The 20,342-nt window shown below is 47.8% G+C and overlaps 2 protein-coding genes across 3 annotated transcripts in view; both read left to right on the top strand.

The window, feature by feature from the left end:
• Positions 1 to 1,733: 1,733 nt before the first annotated feature.
• LOC130149914 (lactosylceramide 4-alpha-galactosyltransferase-like) lies at positions 1,734 to 19,695 on the top strand. 2 transcript variants are annotated; one of them, XM_056340164.1, is made up of 2 exons: positions 1,734 to 1,800; positions 14,791 to 19,695. In XM_056340164.1, the coding sequence occupies exon 2, from the start codon at positions 14,824 to 14,826 to the stop codon at positions 15,916 to 15,918; it is 1,095 nt and encodes a 364-aa protein (XP_056196139.1). In that variant the 5' UTR covers positions 1,734 to 1,800; positions 14,791 to 14,823; the 3' UTR covers positions 15,919 to 19,695. The 2 variants fall into 2 exon arrangements, with proteins under 2 accessions (XP_056196139.1, XP_056196140.1); XM_056340165.1 differs by lacking the exon at positions 1,734 to 1,800 and adding an exon at positions 5,975 to 9,369.
• LOC130149912 (lactosylceramide 4-alpha-galactosyltransferase-like) overlaps positions 1,743 to 20,342 on the top strand; it is a 33,517-nt gene continuing 14,917 nt past the window's right edge. Inside the window, exon 1 of the mRNA XM_056340160.1 lies at positions 1,743 to 1,800. The gene's annotated coding sequence lies outside the window, so the exon portion shown is untranslated. The remainder of the gene's footprint in view (positions 1,801 to 20,342) is intronic.

The raw sequence follows: 20,342 nt of genomic DNA, 5'->3' as shown, positions 1-20,342 counted from the left end.
ATCCAAACCAGTAGCAGCTCAGGCAGGGCTGTAAGCTGACAATTCAGGAACTAATGATAAAGCAGCCCAGAGGCACGTGTGTGATCTTGAGTTCTGCTGTTTCGATACATCTTTGTGTCCAGAGCTAAGACTTTACCATCCCTGCTGTAGTAGCCCCACGGGAGCTAAATCTTCACTCTGGCAATTTTCTGGAGACATCTCTGGGCTTCAGAGCCTCCTTCCCCACTTTATTTCTGTTCCACGGGGTGCCTGCATACAGCAGCGCTGCAGGTACTGCACCTGCCCTGTGCTTGCCCTCCCAGCTCCCGTGATGTAGCTGTCTGTCCCTGAATGCACCCAGCCCAGGTTCACAAAGCCCATCTTGCCTTCCCCGGAGCCTGACGCCTGCTTTCACCTGGGGACCAGGTGATGAACAGCATCCCTGGGCTCAGTGCCAGGGGCTGCTTGGGTGTTGCCCCATGCAGCTCAGAAATGCAGAAAAACTAGGAGGAGGGGAACCCGATGTCAGGAGGTCATCTGGTCCAAACCCTTGCTCCATACTTTAGTAGTAACTGTCTCGTTAATCTAAATTCTGCTCTGTAGAGCAGGCAAAACTATCTTGAAACCCATTTTAATTTCAAATTTTATTAAGGCCTGTTATTAGAAATAGTTTAGCATTATTTGGAGGACTGGCCGTTTCAGATTACTTAATTGTGGAGAAAACTAGTTTTTGTTTAAAGCAATGTCAGCTTTTGCTTTGTGGAAATGTTTGTCATAGGTACGCTGTTTTGTAACACACAAGTAACATGCTGTAATCATGGGAATTGTAAAAAACAGGGCTGGAAGGCATCTCAAAAGGGCTCGTGTCCAACCCCTGCTCAGGTAGGATTATCTCTATCTAAACCATTCCAGATTATCATCTAACCTGCTTCCCAAAACCTCTGGTGACCTTCCCATGCGGTTTACTCCACCCTGTAACAGCCTTGCAAGCCCAAGGTGCTTTTCTAAATGAAAGCCCAAATTTCCCTTCTTTATTCACACTCATTAAGAACTTGTTAAGCAATCCTTTGCCAGCAATAATTCAGGCAAAACTTCCTCCTGCCTGAAGGTAGGTATGAAACTTGCTTTGCAACATGTAAGCAGCTTGTCTGCAGGCTGCCGTTTTGGGTTTTTTAACTAAAATTTTCAGTTTCACACCTCTGTTGGCTTGCGTTAGCTTTGCAATCGTCTCCCTTGGCATCAAACGATGTAGGACGCTCCCATCCCCGCCTGCTCCTCCTGCCCGTGGTTACCCATTCCTTCAGGCTGTGAGGTCTCTAATCGGGGTCGGTGCGACCCCCCGAGAGCCGAGCCGTGACGTGCCAAGAATCGACATGCACCGTCTTGGTCTGTCGCAGCGTGACAACAGGTAAAATCGTGATGGAGAGTGCGGATCGGACCGTGGGGTAGCAGAGAAATTCCTGGAGGTAGAGAGGAGAGGGCGAGGGGGAAAAGCCTCCCAGCAGTTTAAAACGGTGTGCGATGAACTTCAGCCCCCGAAGGCAGCAGCGGCCTTGCGGGGCAGGAGCCGTTTCCCGGCTCCGTCGGGGGCTGCTGCGGGGCGCGGGGGCGGCTCGGGCAGCACCGGAGGCCCCGACCCTCCGGCGGGTACCGGCCGCGTCCCCTGCCGGGTCTCCCCGGGCCCATGCAGCGGCCCCGGGAGGGAGCGGCCGGGGCCCGGCCGGAGGCGGGACCGGCGGGGAGGGCGGGGGCCGTCGGTAGTGCCCGGGGCGGCGGGACGGGGCCGCGCTTCTCGGAGAGCGCGGAGCGGCCGTCCCGGAGGTGAGCAGGGGTGCCGGGCTCGGGGGAGGGCGGCGCAGCGAGGGGGACGCGGGTATGGGGTTGCCCGTGGGCCGGGGCTGGGTGGCTTCGCCCTCCCGTCCCCGCCCGGGGGAAGGGGCACCTTTCCACGGGGAGCTTTCCCGAGGGCACAGCGCGGTGCCGGCCGCCCTGCGGGCAGCCCCTCGGTGTGGGCCGGAGCCGACCTGCCCCGCGGGACGGCGGCTCCGCTCGCCTCGCCGGCAGCGGGGGGCGGACGGGACCCGCCGGCAGCTCCCAGCTGGCTCCGTGCGGCTGCCGGTGCCCGCTCGCAGCTCCGCGGACAGCGGTTCCTGCGCTGCAGGCAGGCGGGGAAGTGTCCCGCACCGGCGGTGGCAAGGCGCTTCGGCCGAGGTGTGCGACGGGGGCGGCTCTGGGGGGTTCCTGCCGTGCGGGGGAGCAGCGCGGGGAGCGGAGCTGCCCCTACAGCGCCCGCACCGGGGGGCTTCGTCCCCTTGAGGAGGACCAGACGAAGGCTGAAACTGTGGGTCCGGGTGAAGGGCAGCAGCGCAGCGAGAGGACGATGAGGGAAAGGGGTCGGGTGGGATGGAGAAAAATGGAATTCTTCTGTGCGAGCGGTGGCGGGCTGGCCGGGGCGAGAGGATGGATGCAGCAGGGGGTGCCGCTGGCCGCGGTGTGCCCAGGCAGGCCTGGCCCCAGCGCTGGCGTCCGGCTGGGAGAGAGGGCTGGGGGACAAGGGGGACACTTGCAACCGAGCTGTAGAAACACTACTGCGGCAAGAGGGGGAAGAAAGCCCCTACGAAAGAGGCGTAAGAAAATACATGACTCTTGTAACTGTAGTAACCTAGAACTCAATAATGCTGCTGAAAGAAGGCGTGTTTAGAAGCTTTGGCTAAGAATGAACTATTCTGGTTAAACTAACATGATGTTTCCAAATGTGTGAGAGGTTGCTCAGAATAGACTGGATGTTTCTTAACCCTGAAGAAACCTTGTCTAGGGTCTGCTGAGCTCTGAGGGTTTTGCACAGTTATTCACGGTGTTTTGCTGTGGAAGTCAGAGGAGCGAATCACACAGAACTTGAATTCCTTTTTTGGTTCCTGGGCAATTCCAGGAGCACCTCGAGGCACAGGCTCTGCAGGAGGAAGCACTGACTGGGGAGCCATATGTCAAGGCTTGTTCGCATGCTCCTCACTTGGTAACACACAAATGGCAGTCATTCTTGAGGGCTGGAGGGTGTGATGTTGGGTGAATAGCAATCTGCCTGCCAGGAATTAGTTTTAGGTGTGTCGTTCCGGGTAGCAGCTGGTAGCTATACGTTTTTTTCCTTCTCATAGGATTTCTACTGGTTCTCAAGGCATTGCCTGTCTCCATCTGACATCTGGCTCTAATGAAGCTTTTCCTGCTCAGGGGTATCATGGGGCCAAGTTCAGTAGCTGTGGACTGTGAAGGCCACCTCTGTTTGCAGTTTGGTGTTACCACAGAGCTGTTTGGTCATACTAAAAAGACGCAGCTTCCTGTCTGCTTGTTCTTACATCTCTGTGACAATATTTGTGCCTGTCTTACCCTGCAGCAGAGCAAAACCAGTTCCAGGAGCTAAACAAGTATGAAAATCAAGTCCTGCAGCAGAATGGGCTTTTTGGTGCTTTCGCTTTCAGGGCTGGTCATTGCAGCTCAGAAGACCATCAAGGAAGAGCCTGAGGAGGAAGGGAACGGGGCCATTTGCATTTGCAACAATCAGTCATGGCCTTGGTTTTATTGTGTCATCAGTGGGTACTTTGGCACAAGGTACTTATGAGTAATTCTACTTCCATCTTACTTTCATTGCATTTGTTTGGTCATTGGTTATAGAAAGAAGCCACTATCTGCCAGCTGCAGTTACCATATAAAACCATAGAGATGTGCCTTTCCCATAGATAGGGAGACCAGGTGAGCAGTGAATAGGGGCTGGATATGTCTTGCTGTCAGCACTGTTGTGGGTTGGATCAAGTTCCAGTATGTGAAGGCAGGAGAGACTGGGGACACCCCTCTTGTCTTTACTGGCAGTTCCACAGTAAAGCAACATAGCTGTACTACCATTTAGCTCCATAAGTGCTGCGATTCCCATGCTTGTTAAAAGCTTGGGATGTGTCTTCTGGCTTTGAGATCCCTTTCTTTGCTCTCATCTGGGATAGCTTGTTTTTGTTGTTTTTTTTTTCACAGGCACTCCTGACCAAACAAACACTTAAAACATGTCACATTGCTGAGTCTTTCAGATACCAGAACAAATTCATGGATCTTATTTTGGATGGTGCTTTCAGTAGGAAATGGGATGATATATTACCAACTCACTTCTTTGTTTATAACTCACATCTTTGCTTGTCTCTACTGGCTTTTACAATTATCTTAAACTGGGTCCGGGATCTCTTCCCAACAGTTTAAACGAGGTCTGGTGGAACTTCAGATTATGGCACTGTGAACCAACCGCTCCTCTGCAAGCAAAGGATTAAGTACAATCATGTTAGCATCTAGAATTTTCTGTTAAAAATGAAAGTGTTCATACTCAATGTTTTTGTGTAAGTGCACAAAGCCTCCCATCTGTGCAATACGGATGGGTTAGTATCTCCCAGTCTTTAGTATGTTCAGCCTTGCAGTAGCTCTGTCAGATAGGAAAGCACTTCTATATTCACACAAGGAAGGTAGTGTTAGAGACAGAAAAACAACCCCTGAGATCTTTGAAGAAATTCAGATGTCAACTGCCTTATGATTTCAAGTCAGAGGTGAGAATTTATGCTTCAGTTTTAAGTGACCTGTTCCTTGGCCTGTAAGAAATCTGTTTCAGAGCAGCAAAATAAACAGAAAACCCCTAAATCCACGTGTAGCCTGCTGTTGGACCATCTTTCCTCTCCAGTATGGCTCTGGGTTTTAAAGTCCAAGAAGGAAAAGTATAACCCAGATTAGAGGAAGGGGAAATTGATACATATTTGCCTTTTAGGCTTCAAGTGCTTAATCATTAGTACGATCTGATAGAGTGTATCTCTTCCATTGTGAATGCTGCTGGGTGCCCAGACCCATAGGACTCACCTCCCTGTAGAGGAGGACGGCATCTTCAGTGCCTTCTCTCTGTTTTGCAAGAGCTGCTGTGAAGTCCTTGCATGAGCTTGTAGGCGGTAGCAATACTGGTGATTAACAGGATTTGCTCACTTCCTGACGAGGCGTACTTCTGGTTTTCTGTGCTCTCGCAGTCTCCTCATATGTGCACGTCCTTCCAAAGAGCTGCTCCTTTTCTAGCCATGTGCCAGTATTTGCCTGAGCTGTGAGGGTTAAAATAGTGTTTAGACTTAAACTTTATACAGTTTCCAACCCTGTTATACAATGAGTGTGTGTGGCTTTCTACAAATATGCAGTAATAGAAAACTACTATTTGAAAGCTGTTGGTGGCAAAGAGCTGTATTAGTTTGCTAGCTGATTTACTGCTAGCATCTGTCCCTTTTGTCTGTCTTTTCCAGCAGCTTTCCAGAGCCGAATTCTGCCGCCTCCTGCTTTAAGTATAAATGAAGGGTCTATGTGGTCTGTTTCTTGAAAGTTATAAGCTGTCAGGTACAAAACTGGCTCCTTTCAGTTAAAGAAGACCCAAATGCTAAGCTCTGCTAAAAGCTCCGCCCCGTGCAACGCTACAGGCTTGGGGAAGAGCGGCTGGGAAGCTGCCTGGCAGAAAAGGACCTGAGGGTGCTGGCTGACAGCCCAGCCGGCTGTGTGCCCAGGTGGCCAACAACATCCTGGCTTGTATCAGAAATGGTGTGGGCAGCAGGACTAGGGGAGTGATTGTCCCCCTGCGCTCAGCACTGGTGAGGCCACATCTTGAAAGATGTGAGGCACTGGAGCATGTCCAGAGAGGGGCAACGGAGCTGGTGAAGGGTCTGGAGCACAAGTCTTGTGAGGTGCAGCCGAGGGAACTGGGGGTGTTTAGTCTGGAGAGGAGGAGGCTCAGGGGAGGCCTCACCTTACTGCCTCTACAGCTCCCTGAAAGGAGGCTGTAGCGAGGTGGGTGTCAGGCTCTTCTCCCAAGGAACAAGCCATAGGATGATGGGAAACAGCCTCAAGTTGCTCCATTGGAGGTTTGGTTTAGATATTATGAAAATTTTCTTCAGCGAAAGGGTTGTCAGGCATTGGAACAGGCTGGCCAGGGAAGTGGTTGAGTCACCATCCCTGGAGGTATTTAAGAGGCCTGTAGATGTGGCACGTAGGGACATGGTTTAGTGGTGGACTTGGCAGTGCTGGGTTAATGGTTGGACTTCATGATCTTAAAGGTCTTTTCCAACATAAATGATTCTATGATTTTATTTTGGGTGGAAAGAGAGATACCAGTCTGACTATGCACTGTAGCTGGGTTCCTGATTTTGCCAGTCTTTTTCTACCCAGATGTATCTGTAAATGCTCTTGCTCCCCTTTGTACCCTACAGTGACCCTGGCATCTTTTCTCACTCCACCACGCTTGTTGCATCGCTTGGTGCTCCCACCGGGATGAAACCCTTCACCACTTCATCCCACAGGGCTCTTGGTTTGACACAGTGGAGCCCAGCACCCTGACACTATATGGTGTTACCCCAGCCGCACACCGAGGAGCTATGGGGGGCACTGGGGAATGAGGAGGCTGGGCAGGCCTTCCCTGACCCATGCCAGCCCCCATGAGCTGAGTGGAGTAGCCCTGGGGCACGGTGGGCTCAGCCAGGAGTCCCCCACAAGTCTCAGCCACGGCGGCAAGGCATCTCTGGGGTCAGTCTGTGGGACAGGGTCTAGATCATGCGATACAGACCCCGATATTGCAACCAGGCAGTCATTTGAGATCCTTGCAGAGTCTTATATTTAAATAAGCATTCCAAAGACTAGCAACAGCTTTTCATAAATTTAAGAAAATTAATCTTCCTGGGGCTTGTTGGGTAACCTCAGGTGTCCTTGAGTGGGCAAGGGGTGTGGGGTGAGGAGCAGGTACCCACCAGAGGGCCCTGCCACCCCACACCTTGGTGGCCTTGCCACAGAGGTGCTGTTCGCACCTGTGGAACCCTCTGGAAGGCTTTGAGAAAGCTGCAAGTCAGCAATGACGCTTCCCCTTCAGCTCTGTATTTGTCCGAGCAGCTCAGCCCTACGTTCATTTGAGCAGGCAGTCATGATTTCAATATTAGAAATCTCTGCTCTCAATCAGGTAGCTAAATTCTGTGTGTGAATGTTGTACGGAGCATGAATATCATTGAATTTTACAGGAACACATTCAGGGGGTTACATGTGATCCTGATATGCACTGGTTGATCCAAATGCAAATAGCATATTATCATGAAGTGTGCACAAGTGAATAAAATCAAATACGTTATCTCTTGGTGTTTCATATGTACAGTATTAGTATCAGAGGAAGCCTTAATAAGCAAGAAACTTTAACTTGGGTGCATGTTGTGTAAAAAAGCATTTAAAATGTGTTAACTATGGTACCTGGTGTACCCTTTGGAAAGGCCACTATGTTTCCCCCTTAGGATGCAATTGTGTGAATGGCTTCATACAAACTGACCTGCATCTGCTTCCATACAATCAGTAGCATGGGGGCAGAACAAAAAAGCATGGCTCCAAATGGGAGTCCTTTGTCCACCTTTCTGCTGCAGGCTGCCTTATTCGAAGTATTCCCAGAGGACCACCCTTGACCATAACTCTCCACAGCACATAGGAAGCGACACTCTGAATTGTTATTATCTACTGTTCTTGGCAAATGTGCTAAACTTGAAAGAATGAAGGGGTAAAAGCATAAGGGACAGCGCAGAGCAGTGTTGTATATGGCCTTTGGACTGAAAGACACTGTATATTTTGACAGTTTGCAAGTTTGCGTAGTCTGTAGATCTGGGGTGTTTTCTTAATTTGTTCTTGATGAAAGCTGTGCAAGCTTTAATTTTCCATTGTGCTTGAAAGGAAGGAAATGTGTATCTGTAGCTGCTCTGAAACACAGTAACTAGGAACTGATTTATGTAAACTTTCAGCAACTTTTTTTTTTGTTTGTTTTTGGTTATACTTAAAGGTGCCTTAACACCAAGTGTATTTGATGGGAATTAATGGCCATTAGTTATTCTAAATTACCTTAATTCTACATTCAAGCTTAACATATTTAATTTAGATGGACCAAGTGTTACTTAAAAGACTACTTTGACAATTCTCCTTTGATATAAGATTTTGTGTATTTTCTTGTGACTTATGTTTCCAGCCTCTTTTAGAGGAAGAGCTATAGGTGCACCTCCCAAAAAAACCTGTCATGGCTTTCCAAGAAAAACAAAAGCGAGGGCTAAAACCTGTTAGCAGAGACCAATGGAATTATGGATTTGACCTCCATGAAACAGCAGTAAAAAGACTCTGGATCTTTTCCAATGTTAATCTGGGAAAACACCTTGGACTCAGTATTAGGGAGCATATTTAAAAAGCATTTAAAACCAGCAGTCTACCTGACCCACATAGGAATGCTCTGAACTTCTATTACGTCACCTTCAGTGAATTGCAGCCCTGTCTGTCTTGTGGAAAGTCTTGAATGACATGCTCTGTGTGTTGCTTCAGCCAGGGTTAACTAACCATTGGGGCTGAAACAGGAGGAGGTATCTAGCAGCATATGAAGGCCACTTCATGGGACGGATGATGTTATTGATGCTGGGATGTGGCATGCCATCCTGCACAGAAAGTACTATAAAAGGACTTTAAAAAAACAGTTTATTCCTTGGTGTGTGCACCACAGTAAATGAACTCAATGGATCTGTGCCCTGCCCCATGGGGAAACTGAAGCCTGTGGGAGTACCTGGCTCTTGACTCTCACTGCTGTGGTAGCCCTTTGCTGCAAAGTCATCCCTACGTTGTCCTAGCAAAGTCTTAAAGTGCCTCTTCCTGACAGGGTCAGGAAACTCCCTTGTTCAGAGCCTATTAATGTTTGATTTTTTAGACACAGAGCACCTCTAAAGTAAAAACCTGACTGAGTTTTAAGCAAATGCAACTGCCTGTTTGTGTGGAGGTAATTTCTGTGCTTGTGGTCATTCTCCTGCTTTGTTTCATCAATTGAAATTGCTAGATGAGACTTCAGAGGTATATCGCCATCAGCTGTCTTGTAGCTTCAGATAAGACTTCAGCAGATGTGATAGGAAGAAACGGAGCTTTTGCTCTAGGTCTAGAGGTGCTTGCACTGCCCTGGATGAGCCTGTGGTTTCCCAGGTGCTTTGAATGTTGTTGCTAAAACAGCTGTTGTGATCTGCTGCACCTGTTTACTGCCTCAGATATTCCTCTCCTGTTCAGCTGCTGAGTATCTTTAAAGAAATCAAACTGGGACATTGCTATTTCCTTGCTGTTTGTAAGGGAGAAGTGTTGAGGGAGCAGTAGCACTCTCTTAACTACTCTCCCTCAGATTTCTGCTTCAACAGAGGTGTTCTGTGGAAGGTAAAACATCAGAAAAGCTTCATATTTATGTTGTAAGTGAAATTTTCTGACTCGGGTACCGGAGGGCATCCCTCTTCTGTTGGAGTCTTCTCCTGAGGTTGGTTTAGCTGCAACACAAAGCCTTGCTTTGTGCAGAAGGATGTACAGGTGGGTGGCAGTGCTGGGACATCCTTACCTTCCTGCTTAACTGGTAGAGAGTCATTTGGCATGTGCTAAGGAGACATTTAGGGTAAGGTGTTGACAGTCTTGAGCAAATTATAAAATTAGTTCTCTCAATGTGAAGCTCTCAATAAATCACTGGCCAGCCCTTTGCATTGCAAGTAGATAAATGATGACATGTCACTTACAGTTGCTCATTTTCTTTGTTTAAAGAATTGTACAGGTAACTTTTGGAAGCAGATGTTACCACAAAGGGAAATAAATACATTAGTCATTTAGGAGGTTGGTAACCTTGACCACCTAATGTGTTTTATAACCAGTTTTGTTTGGACTGGGTGGTGAAGAACTATTCAGCAGCTGGTAATCCAACATGCAAATCTAGATTTCACCCTCACAGGGGAAAAAAAACCCCAACATCCTAGAGACTTATCTAAATTTAAACATTACAAGGCACTCTGTATTAGGTGTAACTGGCAGAGTTATTAGGTGTAACTGGCAGGGTTTGGGGGGCCGTGGACTGCAGACGTGACCTGAGTGAAAAGGGGCTGTGAGCTGCTCTGTGTCAGTTCCAGCTGGTCCCAGCCAACTCCAAAACAGATGAAAACAGCCCATTGCACAGCAAAACTGCAACCGGTCAGAGCAGCACACAGTGCCTCTGCTTGAACTTATTTAAGAAAGGGTAGAAGCTGTTAGGTACAGGAGTCACAGAAAGGAGACATGGGAGGAGGCACACAAGGGCACACGTGAGGGCACATGTGAGAATGCAAAAAAAGGAGACATGAGGAGTCAAAAAAAACCATGAAAAGGTGACATGGGGCAGGAGGCATAAAAAGGACATGTGTGAGGACAAAAGGAGACGGGAGGGGATGTGAGAGAAGATACAAGAGGACATGCAAAAGGAGATGCAAGGAGATCCATAAGAAGACATGTCTGGAGTAAAGACAGGAAGAAGTGGAGGAGACATGTGGAAGGGGACATTGTTGCGTACGTGGCTGGAGATGCTCTTTTGGAAGGAGGTGCTCTGTGCTAGAGGAGGTACCCTTGAGGAACTGCAGTCCATGCTGGGGCAGGGAAATCCCAGAGGATCTGAGGCCTGTGGAGGACCCATGATGGGACAGGGACACCCCTGAGGGACTGTGGCCCATTGAGAACCTGTGCCAGGGCAGGTACACGCTGAGGGACTACAGGCTGTGGAAGATCCATGCTGGAGCAGAGGAGCATTAAGAAGCAAGGAGCAGTGGAGGAAAAGTGAGGTGCAAGGAGAGCCAAAAGAAACCGTTACTGTGCTGCCTGTTGCCTCACTGAAAGAATTGGGACAGACTGAGTGTAACCCACAGTGAAAATAAGGGAAGTTGAGACTAGAAAGGGGGGAGGAGGGGTGCTGGACTTATTGGGCCAGGGGAAAGAGGAGGAAAGGTGTTTCCCAAAGTGTTTGTTTAACAGTTGGTTGGTTGTCTTTTTTTTTTTTTTTTCTTTTCCCTCAGTATTTGGATCAGTAATTAAAAGTTTATGTTAAATTGCAATAAATTAAGTAAATTTCCCAAGTCAAGAACGTTTTGCCTGTGGCAAAATTGTGCTGGGATGTGAAGTGCATAGCGATGACATGGCCCATGTCATGGCCCACAAACCCCATGTGGATGTAATTCAGGTAGAGCTTCCCCTCTCCGTGAGCGAGGCTGGCATACCCCTGTATCACTGCATCAGCACTTTGGCATTTTCCCAAGTACAGCTTTCTAGAGAATGGCCAGCACCAGCCAGTTCCAGGAGTTCGTGAGTGGTGATCTTTGAACAAGTTATAGAATCATAAAATCATTTAGATTGGAAAAGACCTTTAAAATCATCAAGTCCAACGGTTAACCCAGGACTGCCAAGTTCACCACTAAACCGTACCTCTAAGCACCACATCTACATGTTTTTTAAACACTTCCAGGGATGGTGATTCCACCACTTCCCTAGGCAGCCTGCTATAGAAAGTTGTGTAGGCAAAATCCATAGAATAGATGCAGTTTTATTTGCAAATCCTTATATTTAGGCTGTAAAAGATTCACTGTGGGGCAGAGCTGGAGTAAACTTTTGCTGATGATGTGTTCTTTGTGCAGGGTGGAGTTGCATAGCCAGGTCTTTTCCCCCACCCTCAAACTCTTTGGTGGTGCACTCTTCTTCCAAACACAAGTGGAGCGATAGAGAGAAAAGGGAGAGAACAGAGGGAGGGGAGACAGCAGGGTCCTGCTGTTTCTTGCAGCTATATGGAAAGAAAGTGTGTGTTACCCCCTTAGAATCTGAAAGCAAACAGAGGGTATGGTGGAGGGGAAGGGCAGCTCACCGTGACATGGCCATTCCCAGGCGCACCAGTGCCGGGTGCTACCAGCTGGATGATGTGTCATTGTCTACAGGTGGAGGGGAAATGCTCTAAAGCAGTCTTTCCAAGAGACTAAAGATGTGTTGAAAAAAAATCGTAGGATAATACAGCTTTTGTTCATATTGAGGAAAAAAACCAAGAGAGAAAAAAACCCTCAGTGGTGATTTTTATTATTTTTTTTTTTTCAACTGAAGGATGATTCATCTGAAATGGAAAATTCTGTTCTGTTGTTGAGCTGCCCCATAGCCATCTGTAGCAGGCACAATGTAGTTCTCTATTACATTCTGCACATTTTTGGTTTGTCTCGCAAAACTTCTGGGTTTACTGTTGGATTGTATTGTTTTTATTTCTTTTAAATTATGAAAACTTTTACCAAAAGGGAAATTTTGCATCTAAAATATTTTGCATCTTTTAGACACCTTTTTTTCTTTCAAGTATATTTTTTGTGAAGCCTTACTGGTTTTACCTTTATTAAGAGCCTGGCACCACTTTGACTATGCAGGCTTTGAGGAAGGCATTGGCACACTGATATGACAGCGCCCTTCAAACAGACTGCGCATTGACACACCTTATTTCAGGCTGTTCAAAACTGTTTGACTTTCTGAGAGATAAACCCAGCTGTACTCTTCCATCTGCTGCAACGTATCTCTTTATGGTTAAATCTGCACTTTGGGCTGTAGGGATCTAAACTTGGGGGCTGGCCAGAACAGTCAGCTAGGCTTGTAAAGGCAGAACTAGCACTGTGCACCCTAGGTCAAGTGCCTGACAGGAGAGTTTATAGGTGTCCTCTTAGACCTAAGCATACTTCTAGAGCAGGTCTGGCTCTGTAGGTAGAATAGGTGGGAAAAGAGGACAAGGTATCTTTTAAAGATTAATCCTGTACTGAAGGCTTAACAGTTGTAATGTTCAATTCTCTTTCACAAAGTGTGGTTTTAAATGGTGAAAGAAGGGGAAAATATGTTGAGTTTTTAATTTTCCTTTCAGTGAAGTGTTAAGTACTTTAAATTTAGAGGCTTAAATATAAAATTCAGAGCATGGTCAAGAATAGAAGTGTGTGTAAAGGAACACAATAAACACTTCCATGTTGTGGAGCTTTGTAGCAAATACGGGACACAGGGTGGTTATCAAGGAATACATGGAAGGGAAACAAGTACCATTCTGTGATTCTGGGAGCTGAGACCTCTTGACAGGAACAGATGATAGCGCTGGGGTTTTAGATGAGTTCTCTGTTTTGGGGAAGGCTGGCAAGGTGATTCTCCTCTGGGGAAACGAAACAGCTGAAACGCAGCTGTCCCCATCACTGTCAGGATCATTAGTACAGCAGCAAACTGGAGGACAAAAGAGAATCTAAAATGTTAGTATCTAGGATACTTCTTGTAGATGTCTGATTTGAAATGATGGATGGGTGAAGATAAGGAAATACAGCATTTATTCCATTTTACAAGTGGAAGCACAGTACTCATCCAGGGAAGTAATGGTCAGCTTTGGTTTATGATAAACAAAGGGAGAAGTTTGATCATATTTAGTTTTTGAAGGAGAGTAACCTTTGCTAGAGGACAATGTATCATACCACATCCAACAGCCAGAGGCAGGTGAGATAGCTGCTGCTCCATGCCCAGGCAGTAGTGAGGCTGAAGATGTACTCAGCAGGCACACACACACAAAGCACACATACACACTACATACATATGTGGCTGGCCACACAGATCACAGGCAGACACTCGGAGCACCCACATGAGCATAGGCAGCACAAACAGCCTCATCCTGCTCCCCTCTCTAGCTGGACAGGATAGAAGTCCACAAATGAGTATAGATAGACATATGTACAAGGTGGATCCCTCCAGCACCTGGGCTTAGACTGGCCCCTGGATCCCAGTCTCCCCAGTTGCTGGCACCTGGACATACAAGTCCCCGAGGCCACAGCCCTACTCCAGTTGCTGGTATAAACCATCAGACACACAGAGTTAGCCAGGACTTTCCATGTCCTGTAGCCAGCTCCCCTGTGCTCTGGCCCTTAGAGGCACACAGGTGCTCTCACACCCAGAGCTGGCCCTTAGGGACCCGCTCGCCCTCCTGGCTCCCAGGCCGCTTCTCATACTCCCAGGCTGGTCCACCTGATCTTTGCTAGCCTTCGCACACTTGCACACCCACGCTCACTCCAGTTGCTGGCACCATGGGCACGTGGACCCTCTGACCCAGCTGCTGTGTTCACACCCCAATACATGCATGCACACAGAATTGAAAGCCCTCATTCAGAAAAGAGTTGGAAAGTGATTTAATAAGAAGACAAGAGAGACTGCACTGATCAGGCACAGGGCATGGCCAGCCAAGTGTACAAACCAGCAAGCTATTTACCTGCATCTGGCCCTTGTTGTCTCCTTACACCTCTATTCTCCCACTCTTGTCCCTCCCAAAATCACCTAAACTCCTCCCTTGCCCCACCTTTGGTTCCTTTGCTAAATATCTCATAATAAGTCCTGTGCAATTCCAAGCTGTTCTTCCTCTGCACTCCATAATATGTCCCACTCCTAGGCAGTGAACCCCTGGGCACAAAGAGTGGTCTGGAGGGCTGCTTCTGGTGATGGGTTTCATGCCTGGACACTGGAACAACCCTGGGAGGGGCCCAGACAAGGGGCTGGTTCCTCTGGAGTCCTTGATCGGGGATCCTGTCTGCCATTGTGCTCTTGTGCTCCTCAGGGCTTGAGCAGATGGGCCTTCGATGGGCTGATGGCCCCTGTGATGAACCTGGGAGCAGCCTGGCAAGGTATAATTGGGCTCCCTCTCCTGCCACGGTCCCTCAGCTTTGTGTGTGCGTGCAGATGAGCTTTGTCACATAACCTCACAACCCAAACATGGGTTGTGATTTCTAATGGGGCACTCTGGCAGCACGGAGAAGGCAGAACACCTTTTTTAAAGATGACCTAAAGGCACAATTCAAGCACGTCGGCATGAAGGAGAGTTCAGCATGTGGCTCTGCAATAGTGCTGTCCTGAGGCTTGTGGTCCACTGCCTTCCCTGTCAATGTCTTTTTCTTCTTTCCTCCCCTTCAGATCACGACGGCTATCTTGGGAGAGTAGGCTCTGATGGAAGCAAGAACGCACAGGATGCCCAACTGCCTGACAAAACTGACCAGGGTGGTGCTGAGCCACAAGATCAGGGCTCTGTTTATCCTTCTCTTTAAGTTCATGTCCTTTGCCTCCATCATGTTTTACTGGAGAATCACGGAGGACCCTAAGGGCACAGGCCAGGTCTACAGCTTGCCTGTTGAAATCCACTGTGCTCACTCTGTGCCTTCTCCACCCCATGCCATTGCTGATGGGCCCCCTCCTTCCCCAGGGGATGTGTTTTTTGTGGAGACCTCGGAGCGAACTAGCCCAAGTTACCTGTTCACGTGCTCTGTGGAGTCAGCGGCGCGGACACACCCTGGGACGAGGGTCGTGGTGCTCATGAAAGGCTTGGCAAATGGTAACGCCTCGTTACCCAACCACTGGGGTTTCTCCTTGCTGAGCTGCTTCCCTAACGTGGAAATCCGGCCCCTGGACTTGACAGAGCTTTTCTCTGGAACACCTCTGGCAGAGTGGTACTTGCAGGCTCAGCAGCGCTGGGAGCCATATTTCTTACCTGTCCTGTCTGATGCCTGTAGAATTGCCATCATGTGGAAATTTGGTGGCATCTACTTGGACACAGACTTCATTGTGCTTAAGAACTTAAAGAACCTCACCAATGTGCTTGGTATCCAGTCCAAGTATGTACTGAACGGGGCCTTTCTGTCCTTTAAGCCCAAGCATGAGTTCATTGAGCTTTGCATGAAGGACTTTGTGGAGAACTACAACAGCTGGATCTGGGGTCACCAGGGCCCACAGCTCCTAACGCGTGTCTTCAAGAAGTGGTGCTCCATTAGGAGTCTTCGGAGCAGTACAAGCTGCAAAGGAGTGAGTGCTCTGCCCCGTGAGGCTTTCTACCCCATTCGGTGGCAGGACTGGAAGAAATACTTCGAAGTGGTCAACTCCTCGGAGCTTCACCATCTCTTTAATAACACCTACGCAGTGCATGTATGGAACAAGAAGAGCCACGGGACAAGGCTAGAGATCACATCTCAGGTTTTGCTGGCTCAGCTGCATTCTCACTTCTGCCCTGCCACATATGATATCATGAAGAAAGAGTCTGAACAGCAGTGACTCAAGGGTCAGCTAAGAGAAGTCGCCTGGGAGCCCACAACTCTCCAGCTGCTCCATCACAAATGAACCTTCTTTTGAAGCGATGTGGTGAGAGCAGAGGATAAAAACCATTTGCGTGGTGTAGGTGGAGCCTATAGCTTCAGCCAATGTCTCTGCAGCTCTTTGTCGACTTTAACTGCCTACCAGCAATATTTTGTTTCTCTGCAGGACCTTTCTTCTGCTCTGCTTGGTGAGGTAGAGAAATCTCAGCAGGAGAGTAAGTGATGGGCCACCTGTGGCAGCCTCCATCAGCCTTTCAGAGGAGTAAGGCACCCTTTGAAGTCTGTAAACCTGTAAGAGGACTTTGTAGAAATGCATACTTCATTGCTTGTTTCTCAGGACTTCTGAAGTGCAATCCTCAAAGCAATGAAAGGATGAGAGAGCAAAGAAGAGGAACTGAGGAGGAAGTTAAGGATGTGCTAGAGGAGGTGTCCTGAGGAAAACAGAGAAGAAAGGGCTACTTCCCACCCTCCATGCCCATTCCCTTCTCTTCTGAAGCCTTTGGTGGAGAAGACTTCCTCATGTCTGGTTTGAGAAGGGAGCAGGACACTGCAGTCTCTGTTTGATGTCACAGAGCTAAAGATGTGAAAATTTAGTGTGCATCAGAACATGAGGATCTAAGGCCAGCTCATCATTTAGAAGGAGCTCTTCTGCAGCAATGATTTATTTTACAGTAGTGGCAAATTAACATCCTGCGATGAACAGGAGACCTCATCCAAATCACACCTTAAATTGCACAGGATGAGCTGAACTACCTTTTACACTGAGTTTTGCTCTGTGACCTAATGTCCATAACTGCCTCTATGACGCATGAGATCTTTCAGCACTTGCATGGATCCTAAAGGAAAGGCGTATTTCCAAGGTTACAAAGAGCTTGGTAGGGAATCTGTACCATCTAAATTCAAGTCCATTTATGAGTTATTTATGGTGGACCTCTTCAAGTAGCCTGGAGTACTCCTGCAATTCACTGTCCAGGAGTACAAATCTCTCCTGAGAGGTCTTGAAGCGGACAGAGGAAAGCTTTACTCTTTTCCCTGAGCATCTTCCTGAACCGCAGTGGAGACAGTTAACATCTCTTGCAAGGTGCTGTTGCACCTTTGAAGGTTCCCACCACAGGGGCAAGTTTGTTGGACAAACTGTGAGAGAAAACTCATCCCTTGCCTTGATGGCCAAAAGGACATATTTATGCTTTTACAGTTCTCATCGGAAAAGAGCGAAGAAAGAGCAGTGAGAAACAAGAATAAGGTCAAGGCTATCAACATTGTTACATCTGGTCCCCACCACACTCTAAAGGTGTGGCACATGAGCTTGGCACTACAATAGGGGTAATACAGATGAGCAGAGCATGGGCCATTCTCTCTCCTACACTAGCAAGAAAGAGATCATGGTCTCACTGTAAAATATTTTCTGTCTCCAGTGTGCTTCCTCTTCTTATGCCTGGGAACGGCAGTGGGGTAGTCCAGTGGTCCCTTTGATGACCATGAGCTGGTTGTATCTTTGATGTCACCAGGTCCCAAAGTGACAGCTCTTTCATGTGGTGCCTCCCACTAGTTCTCTGTTGTCTGCAACTAGATCTGCAGTTGTCTGAGGCCTCTTCTGTTTCCCAGGTTGACCATAAGCAATGTGACGTTTGCTCAGTTCAGCCAAGGCAATGGTCAAAAACATAAAAGTCTGTGCACGCAACATTTCTTTGTCTCAGGTTTAATTGTCTCTTCTTTGATGATGAAAATGAGGAAGACAAATTGCCCGTCATTTTTACAAAACAGTTCCCTGTCCATCAGGGAATATGGCCATGGGAGCTTAAGGAGGATGTGTACCTTTTGTTGTGGTTTATTTGGGGTTTTTTGTTTTGTTTTGGTGGTTTTCTGTTATGCTGAGCTGTCTGGTGTTGCTCAGAGGCCAGTGCTGCTTTGATTAAAAGCTACCTGCCTGTGAGTTGGGCAGGGTGTGAGGTCTGTGCACAAGGAGCTACTCTGGAGTGAAGAAGATGCTGGAAACACCTCTCCAGTGGCTGGCACCACATGCGTGCGTGTATGTATGTAGTGCTGCCCATTTGTTCTGCCCAGCTTTATGGTACATCCTGGAGGCATTCAGGATTTTGAATGTCTACAGCTTTCCCAACATTGAACATCTTTAAGAACAAAGATTCTGTGGGGAAACAGCAGATCTTGCTGACTGTGTAAGCATTCTCCAACACACTAGGTGGTATAAACAAATGCTGCTTTCACTTCCCACTCTCACTGTCACTACTCTGTGGGGTTTTTTTCACTGCTTTCTCTAGAAGCAGCTACAAAATTGTCAGCCCTGGCCTAGTGTGTGGTCATTGAGGCATGCTTTCTTTTTCTACTGGTTCCTTCTGTTTTGGGCCATTTGGGCTAAACAACAGAAATCTTAGTGTGCTAGAAACCTCTACCAGAGATGGCAAAAGTGGTTGGTGATCATAAAGGCATAACGGCACTCTGCTGTGGGAATATCATGAATGGATTATGGGAGTGTTTGGGACCCACTGCAATGAGTATCTGTGTTGACGTACCACTGCTTATTCTAAGAAAGTGCCTTTTTGGATAAGTTGAATGAGGTTTTTTTGTTGTTTCCCTTTGGTTTTTTCCCCTGTAGAGTCAACGTTCCAAGGTTTGATAAGGAGAGAATCAAACCAAAGCAGCCTTTGGCTTTTTTCCCTGTGTCTTGTGAAATAAAAATAAATACAGTTTTTACTATTACTTCTTTCTGCCAAGATGTTCCATTTTGTTCTGCAAGGCGTTTGTGGTAGTCTGAGCAATCTGTTAGTTATTATGCACAAAAACATTTTAAAGTTGTGTCCTGAAGTGGCTCACTAAAATTAGGAGTGTGAAATGAATATGAGCCAAGTTGAGCATAAGCACGTGTGGAAAGAAGGCTCTGCGGACCATGCCATCTTCGGGACTTGGGTGGAGGGAACAGAGGAAAACACAATGTGTGGTGCTGATTCCTAATCCAACCAGGTATCACCCCCTCATTCATGACCTGCAATCTATCTGAAGTAAGGCATTTTAGTCTCAGCCTGAAGGACTAGAAGTTATGGAATAGGAAACTCCGTGAGAAACTGTGTTGCTTTTTCCCTAGGTGATGGGCTACAGCCTCCCACAGTAGTAACAGTGTCTGTGCTCTTGCAGACGTACAAGTGGAAAGCTTGTGCTGCAGCTATTTATTTTCCCACCTGCCTTTCAGAGCCTCATCAAAGACCCTGGAGTCCAGGGGAGCATTCTGAGAAGCTGTGAAAGGACTGGTGGGGTCTGGTGTGCGAAGGGGTTTTATTGTGACTCTGTGAGTCAAAAGCCAGGGAAACAGTTTTCCCTTGAGATGTAAAACAGTGGCCAGTGCTTTCTTCATTGCTGATATGCAGTCAAGGATGATGGAAAGTGGTGAAAAGGCACTAGCTGTTTCTTGCCCTGTCTCCTTTGTCTTTGAGCTCATGAAGGTTAGGTGGTACACAGGTGTGCAGTACATGAAGGAGAGAAGCCAGGAATGGGTGTTGGAGGTGCAGAATTGGACAGTGCAACAGAAGAGTAGTAAGGAAGGAGGAAGGATCAGCAGGGTAATCCTTGACCTGGTCTCCTGGCAAAAGACTGAATGATGACTGCTTCATCTGTGCTGGCTGAGAGCTCTTCTACACCAGGAGCTCTTGTGCTGGGGGAATCTAGGATGCGCAGTAAGTCGTACTGCTCTGTAGGGCTCATCTCCCTCCCATTCTTCTCCTCCCTCTTTCTTCTCCCTCCTCCCAAAATGTGTAGTCCAGGAAGGCTCTGGTGCAAAGTAGGTTAAGAGCCCTTCTTGGGGGAAAAGTGCCGTTACCTGCCTTAATCTTATATATGTTGGGAGCTGAGGTCTGCCTAGGGCTGGTTTGTCTTTAGCAGCAGAGAAGAGGAAAACCAAAGCTCTCCACATGCTCCGTTTGGATATGCCATTTGTGGACACGAGTACTCTGGTCTTTTACATGTACTTGAGGTTCATCTCTCTGAAGTATTTGTGACCATTACCTGTGTGCACTTGGCTTGTGGTCTCTCTGGTGTTTTCTTTGCAACCATGCCCTGAACTCAGATGAATAAGCATAGTCCAGAAGGGAAAACTACAGGAGGAAGTTGCTTCAGGTGCACCTTACCATTACAGCTCAAGCTGAGACCTTGCCTTTAAATTTGTGTATGATGGTGGAGCAAAATGGCAGCTGCACTGGCTCTGCAGTGCATTGGTAGAAGTACGAGAAGAAATTATTCTTCACAAAGTGGAATCTATGTCCAGAGGGGAAATTAGGGAGGTGCACAACAGTTAAACATGAAAACACCATGAGGTTATAGAAAACATTGCTTGAAAAACAATTTCCAAAATATATTGAAGCTGCCGATGCTGCT

This window comes from Falco biarmicus, chromosome 5, assembly GCF_023638135.1.
Source record: "Falco biarmicus isolate bFalBia1 chromosome 5, bFalBia1.pri, whole genome shotgun sequence".
Lineage (NCBI taxonomy): Eukaryota > Metazoa > Chordata > Aves > Falconiformes > Falconidae > Falco > Falco biarmicus.
Note: the sequence above shows the minus strand (reverse complement) of the source record. Positions and strands in the feature narration are given on the sequence as shown.

What these genes read in the sequence shown, in the direction of transcription:
- LOC130149914 (XM_056340164.1), top strand. Translation starts at nt 14,824, where the DNA reads ATGGAAGCAAGAACGCACAGGATGCCCAACTGCCTGACAAAACTGACC.